This window comes from Vipera berus (assembly GCF_964194415.1).
Source record: "Vipera berus genome assembly, chromosome: Z".
Classification (NCBI taxonomy): Eukaryota; Metazoa; Chordata; class Lepidosauria; order Squamata; family Viperidae; genus Vipera; species Vipera berus.
In genome coordinates, this window is record NC_138205.1 from 54,968,840 (window position 1) to 54,984,389 (window position 15,550).

The 15,550-nt window shown below is 38.9% G+C and overlaps 1 protein-coding gene across 1 annotated transcript in view; it reads left to right on the forward strand.

Moving 5' to 3' along the window:
* VSTM2A (V-set and transmembrane domain containing 2A) overlaps positions 1-15,550 on the forward strand; it is a gene marked incomplete at both ends in the record, with an annotated part of 39,538 nt that overhangs the window by 16,426 nt on the left and 7,562 nt on the right. Inside the window, one exon of the mRNA XM_081345401.1 lies at positions 4,719-5,046. Within this exon, the coding sequence (XP_081201527.1) occupies positions 4,719-5,046 (328 nt within the window). The remainder of the gene's footprint in view (positions 1-4,718; positions 5,047-15,550) is intronic.

Here is a 15,550-nt window from a genome sequence, read left to right on the forward strand (position 1 = left end):
TCAAGTTGGTCTTCCTTCTCTTGCAATTTATCCAAAATATCTTGTCAATTGGGAGTTGTTTTTTTATTCTTCTGGTATTTGGGTGATTTCCCTTCTGCTCAGGTGGAAAGTGTTTTCAAACTGTTGCTGTTGGACTGCATTGGCTAGCATATCAGTTAGCAATTTGAAAGTTGTAGGTAAGTAGGTAATTGTCTTGCAGTTGTCTAGCACTGCCCACTGGATCTTTCATTATCCAGTAGGTTTTGCCAAATGTTAGCCAAGCTTCAATTTCACCTCTTTGCTGTATGTCGTTAAACTGCCTGGCAACAAGTGGGTGTAGACTAATCAGATGTTTCAACCAAAATCCATGCAATTCATTTTTACCTGGTGCTGACCAATTCTTGATGATGATGTAATTCTAAATATTTAAATGCAATCAGACTTGCTCTTCATTTTTTCTTGGATAATATTGCAGGAATCTCTTCTGGCAGGTTAGCTCCCAGATACACCCCCTTCATTTCTCTGCCACTGTACCACCACTGTTGTTCTGCTTGTGCAATTCTCTATTTATTACCTCTGATATTTCTTCTTTCACTCCTCCCTTTCTTATGCATAGTGGATTCTGAGTGGGAAATGAGTTTTATTGAACATAAAAAGAAAAGTGGTAAAAAAAACCCAAAATGATCCCCAATAGAGATATTTATTTGACTGTAATCCAATCTGTGTTTAAGTATTACCATATTTTCCGGCGTATAAGACGACCCGGCATATAAGACGACCCCCTACTTTTAAGAAGTTTTTCAAGGTTTTTTGTCTTATACGCCGGAAAATACTTACATGCCCTGCCCTCCCTGTCTGTCACAGAGGAGGCGAAGGCCCGACTAGCCCCTCCGGCCCTCCCACTGCTCCCGCGCTTCTGCTGGCCCCCGAGACGCAGCGTTTCCCGGGTGGCAGGCAGCGCCGGAGGGCAGCCGCCACCCGCCACGGCCGGCGCCCCTCCTGCTTTCCCCCCCAGGCCTTGAACTTCTCCCATTCGGCGCAGGGCGGGGCAGCTCCGCCCGCAGCCTCTTTTTCATGTGCCGCTTCCCTCTCACCGTCGGCCGAGGCGCGCTCGGCCTGGGCTCCTGGTCCCTCTTCCCGACCGGCTTCCCGCCCTGCCCCTCATGGAGCTGGACTGGGCATGCAGCCTCTCGGTGTGGCTGCTTTTCCTGGGCAGCCTGGCGGTGCGGCTCCTGCGCTCGGACCTGTTGCTGAGCCGGTGGCTGCTGCTGCACGTGGGGCTGCTGCCCCTCAGCGCCGCGCTCACGGCGGCTGCCTGCTGGCTCGTCTCGGCCAGCACCGCCCGGCGGAAGCGCAGCGTCGGACGGGAGCAGGACTTCCCTGCCGACTCCCGTCCGATGCCCTTAGGGAAGAGCGAGCCGGCAGGGAAGTCCTGCAAACGCACGCGCACGCAGGACTTCCCTGCCGGCTCCACGCTCTTCGCTCTTGAGGCAGCTGCTGCCTCAAGAGGGAAGAGCGAGCCGGCAGGGAAGTCCTGCGTGCGCGCGTGTGTGCAGGACTTCCCTGCCGGCTCCCGTCCGACGCTCTTAGGGAAGAGCGAGCCGGCAGGGAAGTCCTGCAAACGCACGCACACGCAGGACTTCCCTGCCGGCTCCACGCTCTTCGCTCTTGAGGCAGCTGCTGCCTCAAGAGGGAAGAGCGAGCCGGCAGGGAAGTCCTGCGTGCGCCCTCGTGTGCAGGACTTCCCTGCCGGCTCCCGTCCGACACGAGGGAAGAGCGAGCCGGCAGGGAAGTCCTGCAAACGCACGCGCACGCAGGACTTCCCTGCCGGCTCCAAGCTCTTCGCTCTTGAGGCAGCTGCTGCCTCAAGAGCGAAGAGCGTTGGACGGGAGTTGGCAGGGCAGTCCTGCACACGCGCGCACTCTCCAGCTGCTAAGGAGCAGCCGGGGAGTGCGCGCGTGCGCAGGACTGCCCTGCCAGCTCCCGCCAGATGCCACCCACTGATTTTCCGGCGTATAAGACGACCCCCCAACTTTTGAGAAGATTTTCAGGGGTTCAAAAGTTGTCTTATACGCCGGAAAATACGGTACTGAAATTATTCTTAACCAGGTTAACAGAGCACCAAAATGATTTTAAGTAAAGGTAAAGGTTCCCCCGCACATGCATGCTAGTCGTTTCCAACTCTAGGGGCTGGTGCTCATCTCCGTTTCAAAGCCGAAGAGCCAGCGCTTGTCCGAGAACGTCTCCATGGTCATGTGGCCGGCATGACTAGACGCTAAAGGCGCACGGAACGCTGTTACCTTCCCACCGGAGTGGTCCCTATTTTTCTACTTGCATTTTTATGTGCTTTCGAACTGCTAGGTTGGCAGAAGAAAATGATTTTATTTTCTCAATTTTTCTTCTGAAACACATAATCAAAATCAGAATCACATCATTTTCAAAGGCTATTTGGTAACCCTTAATTCTTAGAGAAAATGTGTGGAAGACAAATTTGACCCCAGCAACAATATCTACCAGTCTTCCCCAAGTTCATCACTTCTCAATTTTTCAAAAGTAGAACTGAAAGAGACTGTTCAGTTAACATTGATCTTACAATGATCCAGCAGTGAAATGGAATTCTAAGCTTCCTCAATTCAATTTCTTCAATTTAAAGAAAAATGACACAATAAAACATAGTATATCACTATTCTGTATTTTTGAAATTTAAGTTCAGGAGAGATGAATGTTGTGAGAAGTAAAGCTTCACACAGGCAGGTTGAGAAAGTGGATTGCAATGAGATAAGGGGTGTCTGGGCAAGTATGTACCATGTTTCCCCGAAAATAAGACCTGGTCTTATTTTTCTGGCCTCCAAAAGAGGCACCAGGTCTTATTTTGGGGGGGTGTCTTTTCCACTCACTTCGCCATGCTGGCACTGACAGCCCCACCCAGCCAACCCATTTCTGCAGCTGAAGGAGCAGCTTAATTCTGCAGCTGAGAATGGAGCTTGGGCCTGCATTTCGCCATCAGAGGCCTTTTCTCAAGGCCTGTGAAGCCAAGAACTGAGCTACAGATTAAATCCATAGCTTGGTTCTCGGCTGCAGAGGCCTTCCAGAAAGGCCTCTGACTGCAAAATGCAGGCCCGAGCTCCATTCAGCCACAGAAGTGGGCCAGTGAAGCAAGTGTGGATCCATGGGAGACCTGGCTGCAATGGTAAGCTCCACCCTGCCCTAGCTTGATTTTTAGGCATGTGCCCCATCCCAAAACTAGGGCTTATTTTAGGGGTGTGGCTTATATTAAGCCAAACCCTTAAAATCAAGCTAGGGGTTATTTTCGGGGTAGGTTTCACTTTTGGGGAAAGCACATTATATACCCCAAATACATTCCAGTAAGGGTAGATCAATGAAACTTGATTTATTATCTCAGAGTTCTTGGTAATAAAGTAGAAGTGAGTGGCATAGACTTTATATCCAACAAAAATAAAAGCCAGAAAAGAAATGGCATAATGTAAAAAAGAGATTCATATCTCACAAAATTATTGGGATTTAGTTTTCAATAAAAAGGCAGTGGTTGGACACTAGCTTCCCTTGCAATCAGTGTGAGCTGATATTGAATAATCTTAGTAATTTAAGTAAGCTTTAAGTAAGCTCAAAGTTTAGAAGGGTATTAAAACCCCATTAATTGTAACAAATATTGTGCATAGTTAGTAAAAGTCAAAATTTAAAACAAAGAAGCAGCTACCTGGATTTAGATCAGTATTATTTGAACTGAAGTAGATCATGTTACATTTCTGGCTTAAAACAGAGGGTTTTAAGTGTGAATTAAGAGAAATAAAATATCCCTTCAAATGTGCCTAGTAGACATTAGAATGATCTTGACCCACCCATTCTGTCTCCCTCTCCCCCTGTCCCCTCCCCCCTAGAGTGTTGTGAGAATGTAAAGGAAAGAGAAAAAGTATTTAAGCTGCTTGGAAAAAAGAAGCTTAAGGAGCTTATTTAATTTAAAATTTTAAATGCCAGAGGCTTGTATGGTCCGTTTTCCAATCTGCACTGGCCCACAAAATGACATATATTATTGATTTCTTCAATAATATATTCACCAGCAGCTTTTACCAATTGTGTGTGATTGGTCTAAGTCTGTAGCCAGGGTTAGCTATTGAGGAATTTCCATGATGGTGCTGGGCCCAGTCTGCATTCTGTTTAAAACCTTAGCTCCTATTCTAATTATGCCTAATCCTTACAAAGTGCCTCTAATGCACTTTTCTTGCCTTTATGAGCATCATGTTCTTCAGAAACTCTTCAGATAGTCTTAGATAGGTCACCCTTTTTTAGAACCCTTCCACTCTGCCCCTACAATACAGGGATAACAGTGCTGCCATAGCTGTATGCAAAATATATGTGAAACGTCTAAAATATGGGGAAAGTCATATATCAATTTTGTATTATGATACTATCAGAATGGTTCATTTATTTGCTCTGAATTTTTTTTTAATATAAATCCAGCTGTTTGGTGGAACCATCTTTAAGGCACTGTACAACAGGTGGCAAACAACCAAGTGTCATAAACACACATGGAAACACAACAACCCAGATCTACAATAACCTAGCAACAATTAGTTAGAAAATGAGGCTCCCCCCACACCCCGCCATTGGTTCTAGTTGACTTGGGACACTTTCAGCTGGGTATAGGTGCATGAAAGGAAGACATGGGGGGTATCTATTAATAGCAATAACATTTAGAGATGTTTCTGGAATTTTTACAGACAGTGAAAGTACAGGGGAATGATATTTCCCACAAGCTGCAGATCTCCAAAGTCAGGAGAAAGGATGAAGGACTGTATGAGTGCAAAGTGACAGATGCCAATTACAGAGACCTTCAAGAATACAAAGCCCAAGCTTATCTCAAAGTCAATGCAAACAGCCACTCTCGAAGAATGCAGGCTTTTGAAGCTTCCCCAATGTGGCTGCAGGATAAACCTCGCAAGAACATCTCAGCTGCCTTTTCTAACAGCATCCATAATTCTGCCAGTCAACGTCCCACTTCTAATCCTCCAGCAGATGCCAAAATCACCAAGCAAAGCCCTCAATCAGGTATGAACAAACATTTTGAACATTTTATGACCATGCAAAACAAAAATAAAAGCCCCATTTGGCATAATAAAATCACATAATACAGGTACAACTGTTATTCAGCATATCAGTTGCAGCCCATGATAGGATACTAGAAGTTTGATACATTTTTGTTTTATACAATGGCATCCTTGTGGGGAGGAACAGGATAGAATAACATAAACACCATTGTGATGTTGCAATACAAGTGCTAACCCATTATATTAGCATCATGATATTGTCACAATGCTACTTTTGTTCATTCTAACTAACATAACAGGCTTCAGTTTGTATACCTGTTTAGGATTGCAGGAACAGAGCAAAGAGTAGATGGGGTACATCAAACAAATGACAATTAGTATACTTGAATATACTTAAATAAAAGAAATCAAAATTATGATAAAAATATAAAAGCCCAAATTGAAGCAAGAGGGATTACATCCAAAGGTCCCTTAGAATGTTACTATTATTTTATTAGTATTTTTAATGTGGGAAGGACTGTTTGGTCTCTGTCATCCTATTATATTTATACAGGAAACTATTCATTTTGAGCTTTGTCAGGATGAGTCCTTTTAGTGTGCTGATTATCTTGCTTTAAAAGACTCAAGTGGCAGCTGTATTTGGATTGGTTGGTCACAAGTTCTGAGTTCTGCTTAAATACTTCTTTACATCACTATCTTATCTAGAATTAAAATACCTCTAGTTTTATAATAAACACAATAGAGAGGAAATAAAAAACAATCTATAAAATGTTTATATTTTGATATATATTATATATATATTTCATATAATTTATCTTGTTCTCACACTTGATTGATACAGATATCCTGTTCCCTAGCTGTATGTAATCGCTTGGCAAGCTGTCTTTTTTTCTCCATCTTGCCAAACAGTAAAGAAAGTTTTATCACTCAACAAAATTCCAGATGCTTTTGCCAGCTATGGACAATGAAGGGTCATTATAGTAGCTGAGTTAAGATTTAATAAACTCATAAGATAATTTCTTACCAAAATCCTCAATCTGCATCCTACCTCAGTAATATTGAACTATAATACTGATCGCGACCATATAGAATTGTTGGGAAAATCCATAGTAAAATAGGTGCTTGAAATATTTAAAAGTTTGCAATAATGGTGAATATCTGTAGCTCAGGAGTAGAATGAGGGTGGAGGTTTGTTCTCTGAGCTTGTGGGTGCTTCCAAACATTTTGTTGCCAGGCCAGGTAACATCTTTAAGAGAGTTTAGGGGATGTCAGTGTCAGTATTCTTCTGTTTATAAGGGCTTCAGATATGTGTATGTCAAGTGAGGGTCTTGTGATGGGTCAGACGTAAGTCATCAATGAGAGTCTTGTGATGGGTCTTGTGATGGGAGGTTACATCAGGTCAGGGTCATTGGGAATAGCAATAGCCCACAAACCCACAGCCACACTCTCCCAGGGATTATCCAGAACCAATGACAAGATACAGAAGGATGAAAGAAACAATGTAATCTACAAAGTCAACTGTAACCATTGCAACCAATTCTACTTGGGACAAACATCGTGTCAATTAAAAACCAGGATCCACAAACACCAGCTGGCAGTCAAATGCCAGAATCCAAAATCCTTAATCTCTACCCACACCAACACCAAACAATACCAGTTCAATTGGAGCAACACTAAAATCATTGGCCATGCTACCATCCACCACACTCATTAATTCATCAAAGCCTGGCACTCCACAAGCCACTCCATAAATAGACACACTGACCTACAACTAGCCTACAAACCCCTCAGAATCCAAATCAACCACACAGCCAACCAGAGACAGCACCGACTCTCAACCAACCAACCCATCCAAGCCCCCCCACCAGCAGTTCACCTCCCAATGATCCTGATCTGATGTAGCCTCCCCCATCACAAGACCCATCACAAGCTTCTCACTGATGACTCACATCTGACCCATCACAAGACCCATCACACTCCTCACTTGACACACCCACACCTAAAGCCCTTATAAACAGAAGAAAACTGACACTGAAATCCCTAAACTCTGCTGTAGATATTATCTAGCCTGGTAACCAAACATTCAGAATGTCGCAGAATAATCTCATCCTTTTTGCTGCAGGACCCCCTTTCTTTCTTTGAGCTAAAGGAATATTGACCTAAACTGACTACATTCTCTCATCAGGCAGAAGAGAAAAGTAAGAAGTAACTGTGAGAAACTTTTTCTAGGCATGCGCACAAAACAGTCTAAAACCATAACATAGCTGGACATATGAGATTCACTATGATTACATGATAAGATAACACAGGTGCAGAGAGCGGAGGAAAAATGTACAGACAGAAACGAGCTGCTGACAAAATTTTAAAAAACGGCAGTGACACAGAAACCAACCCACAAGCTGTCACAAATATGTCACCCTCATATTTAAAAGTGCTTTGTTTATAACCATCATTAAAATTATTTTCATCGGTTGGAAAGACAATCAAAGTAATGTAATTAAGTATATACATATTTAGAGAGTCATATGAGGGGGGCGTTGGTTTGTATGGGGACCTCCGATGGTGGGTATTGATGATGTTTCATGAATAATGTATCTGGTCCCAATCTGGCATTAAAGTCTTCCCCTGGTAGGATCCCGGCATTTGGGTGTTCCATGAGTTGTTTATTAACGTAATTCCAACTCCAGCCATACAGCAGTGGTTTCAGCTTTTCTTAGTGAAGGAGGGAGATAAACATTAATTATCAAAAGCAGGACTGAGTCCAGTTTGAGGAGAAGGGCTATAGCTGAATGATTTGAAGGTGTAATAAGTGTGGACTCTGCTCTCAAGTTGGTAGTCAGTCTCCCTGGGCCTCTGCCTGGCCTTGCTTCCAGTTTATATGAATAATAGCCATTAAGCAGGAGATTGTCACAACATATTGTGATAAGTTCCCGGGGTGGAATAAATTGCCCAGATAGCATCTGGATTTTCCACATGGGTATATATATATTTTATTTATTTTAATTCCATTTATATCCCGCCCTTCTCCGAAGACTCGGGGCGGCTTACAAGCTTAGCAGTAGCCTTCATTCTATGTATATGCCTGCTTATTAGGGCTTTCACACACACCCCAAGCGGCATTATTACAAAGTCAGCTTAATTGCCCCCAACAATCTGGGTCTAATGAAGATTAGATAACCTTGTGTCCAGAATATTTTAACATGGACTAAGTAAATTAAATGGCCTAACTAGCTCCAATTCTATTATTCTGTGTTGCACACAATATGATTTCATTACTGCCAATGATCCTTATTCTAAGAATGTGCTCAGCATTTGATGTTCTGTTCAGCAGATTGTTAGAAGTACTAGACATGACTGGTTTGAGAAATCTTCTTAGTTATTATTTTTTTCCAATAACACACACACACACACCACTGTTTTATGTTTGCAAAATTCAAGTCTTCCTTGGAAGATAATATGTTTATTTCACATACTTTGTCTGAAAATTAAGTGGATTCATATATATGTAACTCCATATGAAATTATATACATGAAACTTGCCAGGATCAAAGCTATGAAATTGTGTAAATTTTAAGCAGATTTTCACATTTTCATCTTTGTAGGTTAAAAAACATAATCACACCTTGTACTGGAATGTGATCCTAGACCTAGAAAGTAGAAGGCTGGAGGATCTCACGCAGAAACTCTACTCCCAGCTTATGTTTGTAATTCCTGCCAGTACCACCACCACTCCCAAACAGACAGTCCTTCTGTCTTTATTATTCTGGGACTTTGGGATTCCAATGAGGTAATATTGAGGTTGCTGGAGAAATGGATAGTATCCAGACCCTTCCCTAGTCTTGCCTTCAGATTCTTCCTCTGACAATTCCTTGAGTTCTGCCTTCAATTTTTTCCAAGAAAAGGATTTAAATTTTTTTTCTTCTGAGAGACAGATATATTGCTCATATCTATGTGACCAACAATCTCTCTCTCTCTCTCTTAGATGAAATATTGATTCAATATCTATACCTATTTAGTGAGTAGATTAGCAATTGCGAATGTCAGATGTCAGCCTGTCAATTACAACATGTTCAAAATACAAACTGAATTTTATTGCTCAATATTTGCTTGATTTTTTTTCCACAAATATGTGCATATTAATAATAACCATATAATTTATGATAAAACATGGGCACAAGCCTTTATTTTCAAAACAACTCTAATATTTTTAACTGAAAGTTTTAGTTGTACAGCTAATCCCAGGTATCCATTTTTCAAAATATATTTCAGATAAGATTTTTTAATCAGTCAAAAGTTCTGTTCAGATAACAATCTCCCACATTTTGTTCAAAAATCCAAATTTATTTTTCTTTAGTATTTTTTATTGTTCTTCATTTGTTTATTTGTCTTTAAAACATAGAACAGGAAAATAAAGCTGACTAAATCTTACTAAGATTTTGCTATGGCATACAAGAGTGGAGGCTGGGCTGGAGAATATTTGGCAGTGGCTAACAATTACCAGTTAGAATAGTTTTTGGATTAAACTTAGTTTTTATTACAACTATAGTAATGCAAGTTTCTGCTGCATTAAATCCATAATGGTGATGCTTCTGTTAGAAGCAAACTCAAAAGAAAAAGATAAAGTTCAAGGAAATTTTAAGTAGACTTATCCAGCTGATATCATAGTACTTTATCAATTAAAGAACTTTAAGTCTGAGATAATCTCCAAAGGATAACTTTCAGTTTCAATTGCTTCCTTCTAACTTGATTCTGGGCTATCTTCAAAGGTTGTCCTTATTTTCAGTGATAGGAATTTTACAAACATGAAGGAAGGAGGGAGGAAGAGGAAAGAGAAGAAAGAATAAGTAGTAATGCTACCCTTTCCATATACAGTATATGGGTTAAGAAGTAAAGCTTTTGGGAAGTACAATATTTCAAAGGATGGCTTAAATTCCACCAGTCTTAATGAGGGTTCACAAAAGAGTAGCTGTAAGTAACCTCTGGGAATGAATGTGAATATAAGATTACAGGTAGTCCTCGACTTAACAACCATTTGTTTAGTGACCATTTGAAGTTACAATGTGCTGAAAATGTGACTTAAAAATATTTTTTACATTTACGACCATTGCAGCATCCCCATGGTCACATGATCAAAATTCAGGCACTTGGCAACTGGCATGCATGTTCCAGGATCATGTGATCAGCTTTCTATCCAGCTTGTGACAAGCAAAGTTAATGGGGGAAGCCAGATTTATTTAACAACTGCCTGATTCATTTAACTGCAGTGATTCATTTAACAACTATAGCAAATGGGTCATGAAATGGGGCACAACTCATTTAACAACTTATTGCTTAGCAATGGAAATTTTGGGCTGTTTTGGTTGTACATCAAGCACCATCTGTATTATATGCACAAAGGTGGGACACAATTAAGGTTGAAAATGCACCTCATTTCCTATGTTTTTAAAAAAGGATATTTTTTTATATTTCTTTTATTGTCCCCCTTATTCTTCTTTAGAGATCTTGACTTCATTCCTGCAATTTGAAAAGGAAGTAGTTAGAAAAGTGGGAAAAGAGTGGATATAATTAAGCTATTAAAAGAAACTCTCACATTTCTGCAATAATATGAAGATTATATAAAACCTGTATTTTAATCATCTCTGCTTCTCATAAAATGGTACATTCTTCATCTCTCAGATATAGAATTAATGCAAAAATCACTTTTTGGATTGCCAGCATAGCTATACTGTACAGTTTCTTTCTAAAACAAGTAATTCTTACATGGATTAACATGACACTGGTTACAGGGATCTCTTAGGACAAATGTATTCACCTTTCTCTTACATGTCTGTTTCCTTTGGCCATGTTACTGCTGAAACCCATTTACAGGTAGTCCTTGATTTACAACAGTTCGTTCAGTGACCGTTCAAAGTTACAATGGCACTAAAAGAAAGTGAATTATCACTGTTTTTCACACTTCCAACCATTGCAGCATTCCCATGATTACCTGATCAAAATTCAGATGCTTGGCAACAGATTCATATTTATGATGATTGTCCTGGGGTCATATAATGTTTTTTTGTGATCTTCTGACAAAGTCTCTCATCAGTCACATAAACCCTCCTCCTTTTCCCCTATTGTAGTCTGTCAGTTCCCACTTATAATTAATTCAGACTTCATTTCTATTGAATTTTGTTAAAAACAATTACAATATTCCATAGAACTTAGAATTATAAGACTAGAAGGGACCTTGGAGGTCTATTAGTTCAATTCCCGCCCCCAATTCAATAGATACACATAGCTCCCTCAAAGATTAATCATACAATTTATTCTCCACACCCTTATCATACTTTTGGCTCTTCTCCGCACACTTTCTAGGGTCTCAACATCTTTTTTGAACGGTGACAGGAATAAACTAAAACCATGGGGTCATGTAGAGATTAATATAGCATCCTTATAATGACAATTTTTTCTTAGAATCAGTATAAATCCATGATAGCATTTCAAGCCAGATTCATATTAACTTTCAGCTATAGCTTTGGAAACAGGTCTAAACAATCTATCTTTGAAAGTGTTCACATTTTCTGAACTGTGTATGGATCTGTGTATGTATATATACCTCTACTAGCCTCTCCCCTGTGAATATCACAAGTTTGTTCCAATATATAAAATTAAGTGATGGACTAATTTAAGGAGCAGCTTTGGCTCATCACTTTTTCTTCTCGTATCTTGGTTGTTTACAGAAGATACACAATGATTTTTTATTGTCTTTAGTATTCCTCTTCAATTCTTTGTTTGCATTTAGTTGGCAGGGAATTTTGTGATAACTTGTTGCTATTTTATGTAAATTTAAAATACATATATGGAGCAGTTGCAGTTATGCATTTAAAATCATACCAATGATGCTGAAGCAATATTTTGCTGATAACAAAAGAATAAAAGAATGACGTAATTAGAAGAGACCTTGGAGGTTTTTTAGTCTGACCCCTGCTCATGCAGGAAACCCTGTACCTCCAGTGTAGAAACACCTACAACCTCTGGAGGCAAGTCATTCCTCTGATTAATTGTTCTAACTGTCAATAAGTTTCTCCTTAGTTCCAGGTTGGTTCCTCTCCTTGATTAGTTTCCATCCATTGCTTCTTGTCTTGCCTTCTGGTGCTTCGGGAAATAGGCTGCCCTCCCCCTTTCTTTGTGGCAGCCCCTCAAATATTGGAAAAACTACTATCATGTCACCACTAATGTTTCTTTTCAATAAACTAGACATACCTAACACCTGCAAATGTTCTTTGTATATTTTAGCCTCCTAATCAGAAGTACAAATAAATAACAAAACAGTATTACTGAAAGTCATAAAAGGGCTTTTATGATGCATAACATAGTACATTTGCAAATCATTTATTTTCATGAAGATCAAGAATTCTATAAAACAATGTGCAGTCAATTGAAACATTTTTCTTATTAGAAAAAACCTTGAAAATTTAAGGGAGAAATTTTATTGAATTGAATTTCTTTCGATCTTTACATTTAATAATAAATTTTAATCAATTTTAATTAATTTTAAATGAAATAATGAAATGAATTAAGTGAAATGAAATTTATGAATGAAATTGAGAAGTCTATCACAAGCTAAAACATACAATAATATGTTAGCTGCAAACTGGCTTCACAAGAAATGTGTTGTAGTTGTAGTTTAGTCACATTAAATGCTCTCAGCTTTGAAACAGTAATTATACTTAAGTGTTTTAATTTTCATAATATTAGATTTTAATATGGTTTTAATTCATTTATGTAAAAGATAGATAGATAGATAGATAGATAGATAGATAGATAGATAGATAGATAGATAGATAGATAGAGTATGTAAGTAAGTAGTAAGTAAATAAGTCATGGTCAAAGGAATCAAGACTAGGGACATTTAGTATGGAGTGTATGTGTGTGTGTGTGTGTGTGTGTGTGTGTGTGTATAAAATTATCCAAAAGGCAATGGACATTTTTATAGCTAATTATAAGAAAATGGGACCTAAAAGTGCAGAAGGATATGGAATTATACTATGTACTTAGACCTCTTATTCTGCATGAGCAAAGTGAATGTAAGGAACAAGAAGAAAGTCAAGGAAACAATCAGTCCACTAACGGGAGCAAATGGCAAGAAAATGATAGGTGGCAGGGAAAAAGCACTGCTTAATTCCTTTTTTGCATCTGTTTTTATACAAAAGGAAGAAATAGCCCAACCTGTCAAAAGCAACACTGAGGGAGACAGAGCATGAGTCAAAAATAAGTAAGCAAATAGTAAGAGAATATCTATCTACTCTGAATGAGTGCAAATGACCTGGACCAGATTATTTGCATCCCAGGGTTCTGAATGAGATAACAGATGTTATTTTGGAACCCCTGAATGTAATCTTTCAAAGCTCCTCTAGCACAGGAGATGTACCAGAGGACTGGAAAAGAGCTGATGTGATACCAATGTATAAAAAGTGGGGAAATGTTTTTCAAGAAAAAACAAACACCTTTCAGAAAGAAATATATTCACCAAACAATTGTTGAATGCAAAGAGAACATAAAAAGAAATCATAATGAGACTAAAAACAATTTAGACAAATCTCCAAATTAAATCTACAACTAGAAAAGTCCCAGATAACAACTACAAAGTATGAACAAATAAATCAGAAATAAAAAGACAAAACAGGGGAAATGGATTTAGAGATGGAAGAAATAAAAGAAGGCAGTGGTGGGATTCAGCCGGTTCACACTAGTTCAGCAGAAGCAATAGCTAAATTTTGCTGAGTTCAGAAGACCAGCTGAATGAACACTGCTTCTGGAAGTTTGTTCTAGGCTTTGGAGGCCTGCAGGAGGCCTCCCAGACCTAGAACAGCCCACCAGAAGTGCATGGATGCCACTTCCAGAAGTTCATTCTAGGCCTTGGAGGCCCAGGCCTGCATCCAATAAGAGAACCGGTTATTCAGGTATTTGAATCCTACCACTGAAAGAAGGGAAATATAAACAACTATATAAAAACAAAATACTGCAAGACTTAGCTATAACAATGAAAATGCTGTTAGGGAAAATGTCACAACTTGGGAGACAGGGAATGAAAGGAGAAATGGAGGAAGAAAGGAACTGGGAGTTGTTTAAGGAATATAAATGGCAGAATTCCCTCCCTCCCAAAATACCCTACTTAAATTGTTTTCCTCATGCCAAGCAATTTTTACAAAAATAGAAAGAAAATTCCTGAGTGATCTAATTGCCCTGGCTTGAAAAGCTACTTGGCAAAGAAAGGAAGTGAGAGTCAGATTTAAAAAACAGAAGGTTTGACCTTTTGGAGGGGGCATTATATGTTTCAATACTTGTTTGAATAAGATTAAAAGAACGGATGTCCCTTAGATTTATTAGACTTTTATAATGAAAGATATGATTTAGAACTAAGATAGCACTTTTTATTTTTTGATATGGGAAATATGAAGATAAGAGGAGGATTGATATGAATAAAACTTTTAGCTATATAAATGTAATTAATATTGAGAAAATCATAACTGATAAAAAATATTTCAAATACTGATGGGAAATCAAACCTTAACAAGAACATGAAAAACAGGATATTAATTAATGAATTAACATTATTGATTTATGAATTGATATTATTGTTATTTGTATATTAGTAAAATATGATGAAGATGCTTATATTTAACTCTGTATGCATTAACAGTACCAAAAATTATAACTGTATAATGAGGGGAAAATGAAAAAAATATGGAGAAGGAAGGAAGGATCAGGGAAAAAATACTGGACTGAGTAGTATTGAACAAATTTATATTGAAAAAGTCAATGTTAAATATGCTGTTTTCTAAGCATTAAAGACTGTAATTCTTAAAACTTAATAAAACTTTTATAAAAAGAACAAAAACAAAAAAAAAAGGAAAAATGGATCCAGAAAATAAGAGGCCAATCAGCTTGACACCAATATCTGGGAAAATCCTGGAAAAGATAATAAACTAAAGAATTAGTGAACACCTAGAAATGAACAAGGTGATTACTAGAAACCAGGTTGGGTTTGTTACAAACAGATCATGCCAGACAAACTTTATATCCTTCTTTAACAAAGTGACCAAATTAGTGAACTAGCAAAATGCTGCGGGCAAGAATGGGACAATTCACTACGGCCATCTTGGCACAGCCAATTCACCACGGGACAACTTACTGTGGCCTATACTCTGCAGGAGAACTTACTGTGAAACAATTCCACATGGGATAACTCAATGCAATAAATATTATCCATAACTGTTTCATCAACATTTATTTCTTCTGACAAAGATGGAAACAATGTAGAAGAAATAGTGGAATATAACATATATCACATTGAGTTATCCCACATGGATTGTGTCATAGGGAGTTATCCCACAGTGGGTTGACCATGGGGAGATGGCCATGGTGAATTGTCCATGGCAAGTTTTCCTTGATTCGCTGTGGACATAGTATACTTGAACCTCAATAAGGATTTTGACCAAGTAGACCACAGCCTACTTCTT